At 39.8% G+C, this 17,543-nt stretch overlaps 1 protein-coding gene and 1 pseudogene across 3 annotated transcripts in view; one reads left to right on the forward strand and one right to left on the reverse strand.

Annotated features, from left to right (window-relative positions):
- Positions 1-17,543, forward strand: part of AP4S1 (adaptor related protein complex 4 subunit sigma 1) — a 51,034-nt gene that overhangs the window by 25,812 nt on the left and 7,679 nt on the right. For 2 of the 3 annotated variants that reach the window (XM_043554335.1, XM_043554336.1), the window contains exons 2-5: positions 4,620-4,822; positions 8,010-8,096; positions 8,939-9,007; positions 15,373-15,384. In XM_043554335.1, the coding sequence (XP_043410270.1) occupies positions 4,685-4,822; positions 8,010-8,096; positions 8,939-9,007; positions 15,373-15,384 (306 nt within the window). In that variant the 5' untranslated portion in view covers positions 4,620-4,684. Of the gene's footprint in view, positions 1-4,619; positions 4,823-8,009; positions 8,097-8,938; positions 9,008-15,372; positions 15,455-17,543 lie in introns of all 3 variants that reach the window. The other variant, XM_043554337.1, reaches the window with a different exon arrangement.
- LOC122467737 lies at positions 10,809-11,538 on the reverse strand (annotated as a pseudogene).

A 17,543-nucleotide genomic window follows, 5' to 3' on the forward strand; every position in this document is an offset into this window, starting at 1 on the left:
CCCAGAAAGTACTATTGTTATTCCAATTGTACCATGGACTGAGTACTAAAAGATTAGTAACTTGCCCAGGATCACAAAACTAACTGTGAAGCCCCAATGCATACATTTTTACTATTATGCTGTATGAGGACTTTATGTTTTCCTGGTGGAAATTTGCTTCTTAACTTGAAGGATTTTATTTCAATCACTTTTATGGGGGCAAGATTGTTTTTGTCTAATATTACGTGTGTGTGTGTGTGTGTGTGTGTACTAGAATAATCTGGAGCTAGAAAGGATATTAGCCATCATCAAATACCACTTTCATTTCTAGAAACTTCATATTCTACCATTTTCATGCATTGTCATAGTTTGGTATTTCCCAAATTGTGCAGCAGCATTAGAGAAATTGACTTGATTGTTCCCAGAGCTACCTAAAGTTGATGCTTATTTAGTTTAAATGAACACTAATGACACTAATACACTGAGCAAGGCATAGAGGCAATGTGATAAAGAGAGCATTATATTCTAAGTCAGGATACCCGAATTCAGGACTTCACTCTACATCTCAGATTATCAGTTTTCCCATCTGCAAAATGAAGGGAGTGCACATTGGGGAAGACAGATGTGAGGTGCATATGTTGCCACACCCTGCTTCCTAACCCACAACTGACATTACTAATCATTCAAGGCATCTTTGAACCTGAACAGTTCCAGAATCCTTCCCAACATGGTGCTCAAAGCAGCTAATACAGTTAGTCACAGTTGGCACCCAAGTTGAAATCTATTTGTCATCTTTGGATAGGACAGTTTGTAAAGACTTCCAGTTCTAACTCCCAGACTACACCATCAGAAATATGACAGTGATGCCCAATTCAGTATGTATTTGAATCTTTCCAGTCTGTCTTTTCTGTAGGCATTAAGTTTCCATCATATGGGGTCTTGGGACATTGATCTGCTCATATTCTACTACGACTGTACCAGCCTCCCTCATCTTGGCCTTTAGGCATCCTAGCACCCTTTGCAGAATGCTTTCCCCAATGAAATTTCCCTTCTTCATTCGTCCTTGATTCACATAGGCTCTTGGGCGTGGAATCCCCTAACTTCTGGCAATCAAGCATCTTCCCCAGCTTTGTGTGTTGCTGAATGCAGAGTTTTATAAACACAGGAAGTTCATACCTGCTCCCTGGCCACTCCCAGCACTTGTCTAAGCATATTCTTTCCTTACTGCCCTACCTGAGTTTCATAATTATTTGACTTCCCTCCTCCCTGATGATGAGCAACCAGGATAGTTGCTTAAAGCATTCATCTTCTGTTCTCAAACATGTACTTGTCTCTGAGTCTCCACATTGTATATTTCGGCATTGTGTATTTTATAATAGAGTTTACAGTTTTGCTTGGCCACTATTACCACTGTGTAATCCTACAGTTATAAATTGTGTAATTGTTTATGAGCATGCAGGAAAAAAAAAAGATGATGTATTCGAGTCTTTAGATGCCTTCAGCTACTATTTTCAAGACTTGCATCCTAATGACTGTCAATTCAACACGCCCTTGTTTGCCATCCTTGCTCTTGAAGTCAGTGGGAAGGAATGCTGTGCTTGTTAAGGTAGAAACCAATTTGATCTGTTGGTGTATCATCTCAATGTGATCATTTTACATCTCATTTTACCACTTAATGCAACCAAGACAATAAGAGGCAAAGGTTTGGCCATGAGTACCTTTGTGACAATATTTTATTTTCTTCTACCTGGCAGCTGGAATCCAGAGTCTAGGACTGTAATTTCTAACTTTTGTGAAGATTGTTTTAAATTTTTTTTAATGTTTCTTTATTTTTGAGATAGAGAGACAGAGCGTGAACCGGGAAGGGGCAGAGAGAGAGACACAGAATCCAAAGCAGGCTCCAGGCCCTGAGCTGTCAGCACAGAGCCCGATGCAGGGTTTGAACCCACAAACTGTGAGATCATGACCTGAGCCGAAGTTGGACACTTAACCAGCAGAGCCACCCAGATGCCCTGAAGATTGTTTTAAACTTTGCTAACTTTGCTAAAAGGGACTAAAAGAATGGGTGATAACTTAATTTACTAGTTGCTGGCCATAATTTACTGGCAGTAATTTGTGAGAAGAAAAGCAGCCCTTAATACCAAATGACTAAACAGAGTATGTTGCAATCCCACCTACAGTAGTGAGCCTATCTTCCTGGAAAAGGGAGTGAATGACCACAGCCCTTCCCCCCACTGGCACAGCTGCCATGTCCCCAGCTGGGTCTAGATAACATCCTGTTCTGCACCCTGAATGAACACAGTAGCCCAGGCTTTGCCAGACTGGGCCTGGCTCTTTCTAGCTCTTAATGTTTGGAATTGTTGTGAGATAACCACCTGTCTGATAGGGTTCAGGAAATGAGATGAACTGGGAGGGCAAAAAATAACACAAAACTTAGTCTAAGAATTATCCCATAATCTGTTGCAACTTTCTCTGTAGAATTATTCCAAATTTCACAAGTTCATTTAAGAACTATTATTAACCTTGGTCTTTTGCACTGAATTTTAAAGGATATTCCAAAATGTGAATATGATACTGGCAGGTGAGTCAGTGAGGTAGTTCTGATACTCATAATGAAAGAAGCACTGGCCAGATGGCTGAGCATCCGACTTTGGCTCAGGTCATGATCTCACAGTTTGTGGGTTCAACCCAGCATCAGGCTCTGTGCTGACAGCTTAGAGCCTGGATCCTGCCTTGGATTCTCTGTCTCCCTCTTTCTCTGCTCCTCCCCTGCTTGCGCTCTGGTCTCTCTCTTGAAAATAAATAAACATTAAAACAAGAAAGAAAGAGAGAGAGGGAGGGAGGGGGGGAGGGAAGAAAAGAAGAGAAAGGAGCACTAGTCATTGTCAATATTGTGCTCTTTTGCACTGATCATTTCAAAATACAGAATAAGTATAGGAAGAACAAGCACGAGATTCAATACACCTGAGTTAGAAATAAAACTGCAAGCATGAACCCTTGAGTGATAAGGACAAGTTAGCAGGTGTCAGGGATCTGTGCATGAGCTTGACCTCTGAGCTGCACCTCATTTCTGACCCAAAGTAATATAGAGACTATGGGTGTTTAACATCCCTAAACTTCAATTTGCTTGGCCTTAGAATGGGGATAACACAAGTACCTGACTCAGATACTTGTGAGAATAAAGAAAATATGTAAATTGCTTGATGTAGGACCTTACATAGGACTTGTTAGAGGGCCTTATGGGGGGACTTTGGCAAAGAGTGGAGATTACTACTATGGCTTCCAACACTGAGGAAAGAAAAGTTCACTCTAGATCTTGTCTCCACTGCCCATAAAATAAAGTTCACATTCCTTAGTGTGACTTCTAAAGCCAACTTTATTTTATGTGAGCAGCTCAATTTCCTGCAACTATTATGCTTGCCCCCTGAACTACATCTGCAGTGAACTTTACAAAGCTACCCCTGTTTTCTCTGCCCCACAGTCCCTCATTCTTCAAGATCTTGCTTAAATGCCCCTTCCCTGGAAAGCCATTTCCAACTCTCCCATGATGTTCCCTATCCCTCCCTTCTGTGTACCATAGACGTATACCTGTCCCCATCACAACTCATCTCCTTGTACTGCTATTACTTGTTTACCTACCTGGGACCTTTGCTAGGGGTAAAGATCAGAAGATCAGAAATCACTACTTCTTAATTTTCCATCAGACAGAACTTTATAGTTCTAGTACAAATACCCTCCACTCTGCCTTTCATGTACTGAATTTTTGCTCAAGCAATGAGAAATTGCTTATATTCTTCATATCCTTTTGAATATTAGCAGAAGCTGAAGAAAAATAGCCTGGCTGTGTCCTTATAACCTCAACACAGTCGGTAGGATGAAGAAAATCAGACCACAAGTTAGACCTATGTCAACTCTTAACTTGTCCTCTCAGGATGGCTCCAAGTCTGAATCTCCCAAGGAACACATTTCCAGGCAGTACTGGATTACAGAAAGTAGGGGACGGCATTCACTCAGGTCTTATATCAGTGCCATACTCAGCAGGGAGCAGTTCTATCCATTTTGGGAAATCTCCATAATTTTCAACTTCTGAACTTTTTAAGACCTTTCTGCATTTTTACGTGTGTATGACTTGAGTGGTGTGATCAATGTTTCTGTAAATATTTACTGTGTTTTTCTATTTCACTTAATGCCAGTAGTTTTGTACTTTAATAAAATGTTCTATTCCCTCTCTCTCTGCCCCTCTTCTGCTTGTGCCCTGTCTCTCTCTCTCGAAAGTAAATAAACATTTTAAAAAATTTTTTAAAATGTTCTAAACATTGCAAAAAAAAAAAAATCACTGCTTCTTCCTCTTTGTAATCTCTTAGTACTTGACACATAGTTGGCGCCAAAAAAAAAAAAAAAAAAGATGAATCAAATGAACAAATAGGAGTAGAAGGACTGTGGAGACTCAAAATTATGTTTTGGAAGATAGCTAATGAAAATGTATGTTTAGTTACTTACTAAAACCTCATTTAATTAATAGAAGTAAAGATCAGTATTATCAGATCACATTTTATTTACTTCTGCTTCATATGTAGAACACATTTAATACTATTCTTTGAGGACTGATCTCACCTTTTCGTTGTTCTTTCATCCCTCAGGTTCTAGTTTCAGATACCCCTTGACATAACTTTTGAACTATCCGGAAAAATACTGGCCAGGAAAAATGATAAAATTTTTCCTCATGGTGAATAAACAAGGGCAGACCCGACTTTCTAAGTACTATGAACATGTGGAGATTAATAAGCGTACACTTCTGGAAACGGAAGTCATAAGGAGCTGTCTCTCCCGATCCAATGAGCAAGTAAGTTTCTGATTCTCTCTTTTATCTCTGTATTCAACTTGTCAATGGCACGTCTGTTATTACTGAGTCTCAAGGGCCATCGTTTTCTTTGAACTACATTCTTTCCATAGCTATTAGGGACAATAACAAATGAAGTGACATGAAGACTGAAGCATAGCTCTCTTTATATCCCCTTAAGGAAAATACAAACAAGGAGAACCAGGAAACATCTTGAGTTCTTATTTAGGCCAGCATATTTGTCTCAATGCACTGTGGAAGTGGCAGCTCAAATTTATTCCAGCTAATAGACATCTTCTTTTTTTTTGTTCACATGAATTTAGCCCTTACAACGCTCAGGAGTGCCTCTAGCAGGTGGCTTTCTTTAAGCCAAGGGACGAAGGTCAGATGATTGGTATAGAGGTGAGCACTCGAGACAGACTTGGTGCCAGAGGATGACAATATGATCCTCACATGAAGTGTAATTTTTTTTCTGCTTATCGTTTTTATAAACTTAACACCAACGTAATACTAGAACTAGTGACTTAAAAACAAAACAAATTTGGGGTGCCTGGGTGGTTCAGTTGGTTAAGTGTCTGATTTCAGTTCAGGTCATGATCTCACAGTTCATGGATTAAGCCCCTCGTCGGGCTCTGTGCTGACAGCTCAAAGCCTGGAACCTCCTTCGGATTCTGTGTCTCCCTTTCTCTCTGCCCCTCCCCTACATGCACTCTGTCTCCTCTCTCTCTCAAAAAAAATAAAAATAAAAAATAAATAAACTTTAAAAAATAAAATAAAAAACCAACAAATTTGATTGGAACTTGTCTTGTGTTATGATGTAGATGGAGTAAGTGGAAGTTAAAAATTAATAGCAAATAGTAAATCTATCCATTCTGTCAAAATTGAGGTTAAATAAAATCATTAAAATAATAACGAATAGGAATTTTAAAAACTGAGTTCATTTTTACAAAGAAGTTTACTTGGATAATTACTGAATCCAGGTCCTAAACTTTGAGTCCACTGAAAATCACTGAACAAAGTGCAGCAAAATCAGAAAGCTTGTTTAAATCGCCCATTAATTTTGCCACTTCTCCATGTCACAGCATATGTAGAAAGGCTGCCTGTGGGAACCCCTGCTAAGTCTTAAAATATTAAGGTCCATCTGTGCTCAGAAGTTACATGTTGGAACTGTGTTTCCCTTGGCTTCTAAATTGATTTTCCAGTCTCAACATCTCAGAGTCCTCTTTGAATTACCACTTTGGCCTGCCGTGGCACACACCGCCTCACTTAGTTGTCTAAAGGGAACAGAAACTATTAAAGGGCCCTGTTAATAGCCACATACTTTAAGTAAACATAAACAAACTCCAGAAGCATTCCTGTTGAATCCTTCTGCAGAATGCAGGCGCTGCACAATTTCAGGCACTATTTTCACTGATAGGTTACCCTTGGAAATACATGCTTTGGAATGAATATACTGTTACATAATTTTGAAGCATTCTAAATTATTTTAGATTTTAAAAGGAACTCCCTGGGCTTTGGGATAATTAGGCACTGAAGTAACACAATCTCAGCTTAGTTTTTATGTTATCCACAAAGGTACTTCGTTGTTTTGTTGTTGTTGCTGTTGTTTTGTCTTTTTGTTGTTGTTGTTGTTGTTGTTGTTGTTGTTGTATATCAGAAACTCCTGAGAGGCTTTGAAAAATGTTCTTTAGTTCTTTCAACAAGGATGTATTTCCTTGAAAGATCCAACTGAGCAGAAATCACACTGGCTCTACAGTGAACAAAAGCTGCAGAACAGTCCTGTACTTCTTTTATCATAATTTTATTTCTTTTTTTTTTTATTTGAGAGAGAAAGAGAAAGGGGGGGACAGAGAGAGAGAGAGAGAGAGAGAGAGAGAGAGAGAGAGAGAGAATCTCAAGCAGGCTCCATGTTCAGCGCACAGCCCGACTGGGGCTTGATCCCACAACCCTCGGATCATGACCTGAGCTGAATTCAGAAGTCAGATGCTCAACTGACTGGGCCACCCAGATGCCCCTATCCTAATTTTAAATAAGAGCCTCAAATGCCTCCATTTTAGATTCTCAAATGACTTTCCTATGGAAGAAATTTCACAATTAAAACTTACCACTTCATCTCCAGGTACACCAAGAGCAATTCGGGCACCAAAAGCGATTATGCCAGTGCCAAAAGCCATACAATTCATGTTCAATCACATTTGGTCAACCACACCCAACAGTCCAAAGAAAGGGCAACAATGTGCTGTTAGCCTGCTGTCCAATTTCTATCTTCCCAGTGCCTTCCCAACACCCTTTGTACAATGGATGTAGGAGAGAGATGAATGGGGAGGGAGTTGTTTTATCCACAAGTCAGTGGTGGTAAACTAGTTATTAACTCCTAGGAAGCAATGTTTACAATGGGAGATTTTGACTATCATCTGCCCCACAAAAGCCAAGATTTTAAATAATTTATAAAAGAGTCTACATTGATTCTTTTCATGGGTCTAGAAAAAAGAAATCAAGATTTTTCTTGATACATACATGTATGTATGCCGTATATATTTGTCTGTTCACTGGCTATTAAATAGGACAAAACAAAATCTCTGATTGCTTCCAAAAGAGCCTAGCGGAAATGGAAAGAAGAAAATCTTTGTCATGTTGGCTTATTTTCATGTTGGGGGCAGTCTGGTACCTTTGCCTGCTGACTTCCACACAGAGCAAAGCAAAGGAATGAGAAGGAGTTCAGGGGGAACCCACGTAGATGCTCAGAGCCTTTTTTTCTAGACCCCTTCTCTGCCTCCCGCTAGAGATGCTTCCATAGTCCCCTGAATATTGTGAAGAGGCAACCAACAAAGATTGTTTAACATTTTTAAATTGTAGATTTCTAGGAATGTGTTGACCCAATACTGAAATCAGAACCTAGAAATTATGCATGCCATTTTGAAGAAATACTTGTTGTCAGGGCACCTGGATGGCTCAGTCATTTGAGCGTCCGACTTCAGCTCAGGTCATGATCTCGCAGTTTGTGGCTTCAAGTCCTGAGTCAGGCTCTGTGCTGACAGCTCAGAGCCTGGAGCCTGCTTCGGATTCTGTGTCTCCCTCTCTCTCTGCCCCTCCCCTGCTCATGCTCTGACTCTGTCTCTCAAAAATGAATAAACATTAAAAAAATTAAAAATACTTGTCAACTATAGCAATCTAATTGTGTTTTTTCTAGTGCTCTTTCATTGAATTTAAGGATTTTAAGCTGATATATCGACAGTACGCAGCTCTCTTCATTGTGGTTGGAGTTAATGACACTGAGGTAAGATAAGAGAGGAGCCTATGGAAAATGCAAGAAAACTAAGAATAATAGTCTGATTTTTATTCCTCTGTAAATTGATATATTCCTCCTACTTGCCTACCTAAGAATTATCTTGACTCTTGAAGGATCTTGGTTTCTGTCAAGGTTAGGGAAAGCTGTGTGGAAAAGAAATACCTGGGATTTTTCTTGGATTAGATGAGTAGCTTGTGCGGAAGCACAAAACCACAGAATGCCTTCCTCAACCCTAAGCAATACCAATGTCCTACCGTGTTCTTTGTGGCACACTGGGGCAGCTTAGACATGTGTACAGGCCAGTCAGTTGTAGCGTTAAATACTGGCTCATATACAAGAAGCCAGAGCAAATGATAAATATGGTTGTGTTGTGATTGAATTTCCTCAGATTTAGTTCACCTTTCCAGAAATGTCAGTCCCAGATCAACAGTACCTGTGGCTATTGAATCCTTGAAAAACTGTTTAAGATCTAAAATACTTGGAAATCTCAAGTTGATTATTTTTTATGGGTGAACCAAACCTTGAGGTAGTTTCCCCATCTTCACAAACAGAAAAGTAGTGGCAAGAAGATCCTGAAAAACTGCTTCAGCCACTTGATGACGAGGTCAGGGAGTGGTGCTCAAAACCCTAAACACTAGACTCGGTCTGGTTTCAGTCCAGCTAAACTCATTATGAACTTAAAATCTTAGAGGTTAAGATTTTTGACATTTCCCCTACCGATAAGCGTCTTTCCAACAAGTGAGTCATAGAACCATTCTGAATATTTGTCAGTGTCCAATTTCCACATGAGCTATACTAAAACTAATTGTACCCTTCCTTTTTTATTTTAGAATGAGATGGCAATTTATGAATTCATCCATAACTTTGTGGAAGTTTTAGATGAATACTTCAGCCGTGTGGTAAGTCTAAAAACTAAAAAAATGGTTTTTGTCTTCAACCCAACTTCCCAGAAATAGGTCTATATCAAGAACACATGTTAATATAGAACTTCAATGTGCAAAAGTTAAAACTCAAATGAGGCCACATTTTCTTTACCTTTCCTTCTGGCTCATCAAAGTGTTACAAACCTATGTGTGCCTTAGATCTTTATAAAGACTTAGTTCTGCAAGACTGAGAACCTCTTATGTCTTTCTTTTAAGAGACTTTGCTATTTAATTTATTCTCCCTCTCTTATTTTTCTTTTGCTTTCCCTCCTAAGGCACTAGGACCCTTTTTAGTTTAGGAATCATTTCTATCCAAACCCTTGCTTTGATGGTCAAAACCAACTCCCCTTAAGGAACACATGAGTTCCTTCCCCAAAACCCCTTTTTAAAAAAAATGAAATGAAACAAAACAAAACAAAACCCCAGCTGTATTGAAATATAATTTACATACCCCAAAACTCACCCATTTAAAGCATGCAGGCCTTTTTGGGCACCTGGCTGGCTCAGTAGGTAGAGCGTGTGACTCTTGATCTTGAGGTTGTGAGTTTGAGCCCCACGTTGGGTGTAGACATTACTTAGAAATAAAATCTTAAAAAAGAAATTAATTAAAATAAAGTTTATAGGTTTTAGTATTTACACGAGTTGTGCAACCACCACACAGTCAATTTTAGAATATTTCCTAACCCCAAACAAACACCATACCTATTAGCATTTCCTTCCCAGTGATCCCCCTCCACCTGCTCCAGGTCTACTTTCTATCTCTATAGGTTTGCCTGTTCTAGACGTTTCATGTAAATGGAATTGTATAATATGTAGTCTTTTGTGACTGGCTTTTTTTACTTAACATAATGTTTTCAAGATTCATCCATGTTGTATCAGGTATCAGTACTTCTTTCCTTTTTATTGCCAATTAATATTCTGCTATATGGATATACCACATATTATTTATTTATTCATTAGTTGATGTATATGTGGGTTATTGATACTTTTTGGCTCTTATGAATAATGCAGCTTTGAACATTTGTGTAAATATTTTTGTGTGGCATCATAGTTTTAGTCTACCTAGGAGTGGGATTGCTAGGTGATATGGTAATTCCATGTTTAACATTTTGACGCACTGCCAAACTGTTTTCCAAAGTGGCCGCATGATTTAAATTCTCTTTAACAGTGGTTGAGGGTTCTAATTACTCCATGTTCTTACCAAAGTTTGTTATTAACTGTCTTTTTGATTATAGCCATCCTAGTGGGTATGAAGTGGTATAGAGGCCAATCAGTGGTGGTTTTGATTTGCATTTGACTACTGGACAACAAACATTGAGGAGCTTTTCATGTGTTTATTGGCCATTTGTATATCTTCTTTGGAGAAAAAGTCTTCAAATCCTTTGCCCATTTTTCGCTTGCACTATTTGTCTTTTTATTGTTGAGTTGTAAGAGTTCTTTCTATATTCAGAATACAGATCTCTTTGAGTGAATTGATTGAATACAAAAACAAATCTATTTGATTGAACTAACTTGAGTACCTATCAGATATAATTTAAAAATATTTTCTCCCCTTCACTGGCTTTCTTTTCACTTTCTTGATAGTGTTCTTTGAATTACAATAATTTTTAATTTTGATGAAGTTCAATTAATTTTTCTTTTGTTGCTTATGTTTTTGGTGTTATGTCTAAAAAGGCTTTGGAGCACCTGGGTGGCTCAGTTGGTTCAGTGTCTGACTCTTGATTTCACCTCAGGTCATGATCTCACAGTTCCCTAATGTCATGAAGATTTACTCCTGTGTCTTTTATTAACCCATACACAATTTCTTGTCTTCAGGTTTGTTGAAGCAATAAGTCAGGCAACATTTGCCACCATAATGTCTGTCAAAGTGGCTAGCACCACATTCATCTGAAGGGCACTCCTGACAAAGGGACTGATTTTGACATTCTCATCCAACTTGCAGTATTTCAGGATGGCCAGTTTAACCTTCTTTCTCTTATGCTTATTCTTCTTGGAAGTGGTGTTTAGACTTCTTCCTTTTCTTAGCACCACACAAAGTCTCAACACAAAATGAAGAGTGGGCTCCTTTTGCAGTTGTAGTCAGAGTATATCCATCTTCCGGTTGCTTCCAGCAAAGATCAGTCTCTAATGACCAGGAATGCCTTCCTTATCCTGAATCTTGGCCTTCACATTTTCTGTTGTATTTGAGGGTTCAGCCTCAAGAGTGATGATCTTCTCCATAAGGGTTGTCACGAAAATCTGCATCCTGGTGGTGGTTCCAGATGGCAGATTGGAAAAGCTTGAGTAATTTTTGTATATGCTATGAAGTGGGGTATAACTTCATTCTTTTGTATGTGGCTATCCAATTTTCCCAACACCATTGGTTGAAAAGACTGTTCTCCACCACCCTCTTAGTGAATTGTCTTGCACCCTTGTTAAAAATCAGTTGACCACAAGTGTAAGGATTTACTGAGGCACTTGGGTGGCTCAGTCTTTTGAGCATCTTAGTTTGATTTCAGCTAAGGTCATGATCTCATGGTTCCTGAGATCAAGGCCTGAGTTGGGTTCTGTGCTGACAGTGTGGAGCCTGCTTGGGATTCTCTGTCTCCCTCTCTCTCTGCCCCTCCCCTGCTCATATTCTCACACTCTCTCTCTCTCTCTCTCAAAAATAAATAAACATTTAAAAAAAATTTTGTTTTAATGTTTACTTATTTTTGAGACAGAGAGAGACAGAGCATGAATGGGGGAGGGTCAGAGAGAGAGGGAGACACAGAACCCGAAGCAGGCTCCAGGCTCTGAGCTGTCAGCATAGAGCCTGACACAGGGCTTGAACTCACAGACCGCGAGATCATGACCTGAGCCGAAGTTGGATGCTTAACCGACTGAGCCACCCAGGCGCCCTGATAAACATTTTTAACAAAAGAGCGCATGTTAAAAAAAAAAAAAGAATCAGTGAAGGTGTTTTACTCTGCTCCCATAGGCCTTCCTGAGCCTTAGTTAGATATTCTTGAGAGGTAGTAGTGGCACAAGCTGAGTTTTCAAAGTTGTTATGTTTCTTTCATTTTGCTTTAAATTGTTTTTTAATGTTTATTTATTTTTGAGAGAGAGAGACAGAGCATGAGCATGAGCAGGGGAGGAGCAGAGATAGAGAGGGAGACACAGAATCCAAAGCAGGCTCCAGGCTCTGAGCTGGAAGCACAGAGCTCAATGTGGGGCTCGAACTCACGAACCATGATATCATGACCTGAGCCCAAGTCAGATGCTTAACCGACTGAGCCACCCTGGCACCCTTCTTTCATTTTGCTTTTAAATAAAAGGATTTGGAAGAAACTGTTTCTAGGCTGCTTCTTCCTGAGGCAGTGAGTGAAATCTCCATAATAAGTAATATTGAGTTCACTAAAGCCTGCTAAGGGCAAAACTCATGTTAAGAAGTTATATCTTCAGCCTAACTCCTAATACCAGAATTGTTTGGCAAATTCCTTCTGCATGGGACAATCAACTAGCCTGTCTTCATTGCCTTAGTGCAGTGGTTTTCAAAGTGTTGTTCCCAGCGACATAAACATCACCTGGGAACTTACTAAAAATACAAATTGTGGGCCCACCTCAAAGTGTTGAATCAGGAATTCTGGGTTGAGGTTCAGCAATCTGTGTTTTTTTTTTGTTTGTTTGTTTTTTGAGACAGAGAGAGACAGAGCATGAACGGGGGAGGGGCAGAGAGAGAGGGAGACACAGAATCGGAAACAGGCTCCAGGCTCTGAGCCATCAGCCCAGAGCCTGACGCGGGGCTCGAACTCCTGGACCGCGAGATCATGACCTGGCTGAAGTCGGACGCTTAACCGACTGCGCCACCCAGGCGCCCCAGCAATCTGTGTTTTAACAAGCCTTCTGTATGATTCTGATGCATATTTAAATTTGAGACCCACTAACTTAATGCATGAGGCTTACTGTCAGCCACTTCCTCATTCAGGGGTTGGATCTTGGAATTGCCTCGTGGCCTGCAGGATGGCAGTGCATCTAGTTAGGAAGGAAGTAGTGCTGAAGCTGGAAGATGGCAAGGAGTCAGGCCTTTCCAGACTGGCCTTGAGGAGACAGGGGCCACTGAGGCTGGCTTTAAACTCCATGTTTGTATTGACTGCTTGGAGAGGATGCCATAAATCAGCACTGACCAATAAATATAACTTTCTGCAGCGATAGAATTGTTCCATGTGTGTTATCCAGTACAGTAGGCACCAGCCATGTATGGCTTTTCAAAACTTGAAATGTGATTACTGTAAAGGAGGAAGTGAGGAATTTAATTTTAGTTCATTTAATTTACCACATGATGCTAGTGGTTACCATAGTAGACAGCACAGCTCTAGCTCCTGCTCAATCCTGACAACACTGTCTTACTTACTTACTTATTTATTTATTTTTGAGAGATAGAGAGAGAGAGAGAGAGAGAGAGGGAGGGAGAGAGGGGGAGGGGCAGAGAGAGAGGCAGACAGAGGATACCAAGCAGGCTCCACACCACCAGTGCAGAGCCTGAAGCAGGGCTCAACACAGGGCTCGAACTCACGAATAGTGAGATCATGACCTGAGCTAAAATCAGGAGACACTTAACTGACTGAGCCACCCAGGCCCCCCTGACTACCACTCTCTTAAGACAGATTGGTTTGCAAGTCAGGGTCTGTGATTCAGAGCTGGCCATGTTCAGCCATTTTAAGGCAACACCTATCAAGAAGAATAACATTTCCCAAAAGAGTAATGTTTTAAACCTGGGATGATAAGAGTGAGTACAAGGGCTATCATTGCTAAGGTTTTTGAAATTATTATTATTATTATATTCAGTGACTGAGAATAAATAGCACATTGCTGAATTCTTGCTGTAATTCTGGGAAGAGAGTCAGTGACCACATAAAGCACAGAAGTGAAGATTAGAATTTAATGTAAACTGGTGATTACACAGGACTCGGACAGTACTGGGAGATGACTCAGTTTAGGATGACAGTAGCAGAAAGGAGAGAAAAGCGGAGGGAAAAGAATACTATGGGAAAGAAAATAGAATCTGTCCCACTCAAAGAATGCCTTGTCATCTAAGATTTATTTTTAGGTTTGTGAGTTTTAAACATTCTTTCTGAGGCTATTTTTAATCTTAGTTTCCAAATCTTAAATTTGGAGATCAGTCTCATGCTGTCTGGGCTGAAGGAAGCATCTCAGCATCACGTTTCAAAACAAAAAGCCAACCCAGTTAGCTTCAACGGAGGCAGTTTTGCAAGAGAGGACAGTGGCTGTTGGGGTGGGCTCAGCGTTTTCAGTCCTTCACTTGACAAACCCGAAGTCCTTCCAGATACAAATTTAACTCTGTTTACTTTTTTCTCCCTCTACGACTTTTATTTTAAATGTTTATTTACTTTTGAGAGAGAGAGCATGAGCAGGGGAGGGACAGAGAGAGAGACAGAGAGAGAGACAGAGAGAGAGACAGAGAGAGAGAGAGAGAGAGAGAGAGAGAGGACAGAAGATCTGAAGAGAGAGCCCAACACAGGGCTCGAACTCCCAAACCGTGAGATCACCACCTGAGTGGAAGTTGGATGCTTGACCAACTGAGCCACCCAAGCACCCCAACTTCTTTATGATATAAACATCTATGATCACTAAAAAAAATTAAAAATACATATAAGCAAAAAGAAAGGGGAGAAGATCATGAGTAAGTTCATGAACTACTGATAGATACTATTAGGTACATTTCCTTTTAGACTTTATGTCTCTGTCTATATCCAACTATATCTGTATCTATCTTTACATATACATATATCCATGGGATAATACTGAATATACCGTGTTGTAACTTGCTTTTATTTAACAATGTCAGTACTTATATATCTGTATCCTCATTTGTGGATCTGCTATAATTTATTTAACTAGTCCCCCCTTGATAGATACTTAGCTTGTTTTCAATAATTTGCTACTATAAACAACATTACCCTGAACATCCTATCACACATTGTTATGCTGTTATCTAATTATCTCCTTAGGATAAACTTCTAGAAATAAAACTGATGGATTCAAGGGGTATGCATATTATTAAGGCTTTTGATACACATATCAAATTAGCTACACGTCATCTGAACAGGTTGAGTTAGTCTAGTCTCTCTACCTTTCCAAGATGAATTGTTCTGGTTGGCAAAATTCCTCTAAACTGCAGCCTGTTTTTCTTCTTAAAGAAAGCACAAGCCCAGACTCCGAGCCTTCCTGCTCTCACGCTTCTATGTACAGAGCTGCGTCCCCCACCTGCTCCCTGGCTTGTGGCCAGGGCAGCTGCTAACTGCTAAGTGCACGTGTCCCAGGGGCTCATTCTCATCCTTGTACTCTTTTCTCTTTTCCAGAGTGAATTAGATGTATCCTTTTTCAAAGCCATGAGCCAGGTTTTCCTCAGTACTTGGCAAAGCACAGGCTAGTCCTGGTCAGGTAAGTGCCCTGGGTCAGGAAAACAATTCAGCAGAATCCAGTATGCCGATCATCAACAACCAACAAGGTAGTCAGAGGTATGTAGCAGCTTTGCAGAAACAACCCTGCCCTTTTTTACAAAGATAATTCTTGTTATGATTTTTCTATTTTTCAGACATGGCAATACTATGGTAGTAGTTGATAATAACGGATATATAATAGTGTAACTTCTTTTAAGCATATAGAATAGACCTTTCCAGAATCTAACACAGCCAGAAAGTGCTTGGTCCTCCTAGAGAGAATGGATTTTCATGGCTCCAGGTATAAATCTCCAGAAATCCCCCATGTGATCAGAATAAGGCCTTCAAGGATGATAAAATGGAGGGTTAAAGAAATTGCCTGACTTGTATCCATTTACTTTTATAGCAGAGAAAGCTCTCCTTTTCTTCACTTTCTTCTCCCTTTTAAATCAAAGTATGCCAGGGCCTCCTCAAATAAATATTATTTGCTTCAAATACTGCAGACCTGTGGATTTCAGCAGGGCCCCCTGGGCTTTGTAAGTAAGTACTCTGAGAAGCAAGTGGACTTTTTAAGTTAATTTTTACTACAAAAATCTGCATACCATTTGAAAACAATAAATGAAAGAATCCACTGGGAAAACATCAGGCTTAAATCTAGAATAGTAACATTAAAATAAATATATATTAATTATAACATGTTTATATATCGATATCTATATCGACATAGATATAGATATATATATCTATACCACACACATATCCATTAGACTGGTATATTTGGGGGAAATGGCCATTTAGCGCTTACTGTTGATAGAAAATGTCATCATGTTGATGACAAATTGGAGGCTGTATCTGGGAGCCTCTTTAAATTGACTGAGAAAATCTGAGTGCCCTCTAGTGGTGAGTGACCTAAATCTATGCTCCCTTTGACCTAGGACCCCCAAGACCAGGCCGTGTATTAAGGTGTTATTTTTATTCAGCATGTTACATTCCATTTTAACTAAGCCCTTTAAAGCAACTCACAATAAATCTCTTCCTCTTGTACAGGGGAATAATAAAGATGCCTTTTGATTTAAAAAATCAGGAAGATGGCAAAAGCTGTTAAGACACTTCATTAGGAGTACAGAAACCCAAGTTCTGCTTTCAAACCTGCCACCACACTATATGTGTTGGACAAGACACATAACCCCTTTATTTCAAAATAAGAGAATTAGGCTAAAAGAGCTTTAATTCCCTCTCGGCCTTAGTATTTGATGTTGCCATGACTCTAAGTGAGCTGAGTTACCTTACACCTAGAACAGGAAGAAAGAGTCTAACTGGTCTAGAAGTTCAGAAAATTAAAGTGAGTCAGATATAACAGAGTACGTATTATAGCTGAACTTGTTGTATTGATGTGTCTTACGTACTAACTACAGGTAGAGACGGGTTTGTCTTTATAACCCTCTGGGGTATAGCCTAGCTCCAAGTCATGAGCTCCACCATTCTTTCTCTTTTCTTTTTTCTTAAAGATTTTATTTTTAAGGAATCTCTACACCCAAAGTCACAACCCTAAGATGAAGAGTCACATGCTCTTCTGACTAAGCCAGCCAGGTGCCCTGAACTCCAGCATTCTTGTCCAAATTTAATTTCCACACCAAGGCACACAGTTTGTATTCTTTCCCTCTATTTTACTTAGTTTCATTTTTGCCTTCCCTTCCTTTCTACCTTTTTTTTTTTTTAAACATTTTATTTATTTTTGAGACAGAGAGAGACAGAGCATGAACAGGGGAGGGTCAGAGAGAGGGAGACACAGAATCTGAAACAGGCTCCAGGCTCTGAGCGGTCAGCACAGAGCCCGACGCGGGGCTCGAACTCACGGACCGCGAGATCATGACCTGAGCCGAAGTCGGCTGCTTAACCGACTGAGCCACCCAGGCGCCCCTACCTTATTTTTTTTTAATTGAAATACAATTAACTTACACGGTTAGTTGCAGATGTACCTCTGACTAACTGACATTTTACTGGCCTTAGGAATTACTTAGGCATATCCACCTGAAAGATTAGGAATTTTGTGTCAGTAAGAGAAGGGAACTAAGTCTTTCCAGACCTGG

The sequence above is a fragment of the Prionailurus bengalensis genome, chromosome B3 (genome assembly GCF_016509475.1).
Source record: "Prionailurus bengalensis isolate Pbe53 chromosome B3, Fcat_Pben_1.1_paternal_pri, whole genome shotgun sequence".
In the NCBI taxonomy this organism is placed as follows: Eukaryota; Metazoa; Chordata; class Mammalia; order Carnivora; family Felidae; genus Prionailurus; species Prionailurus bengalensis.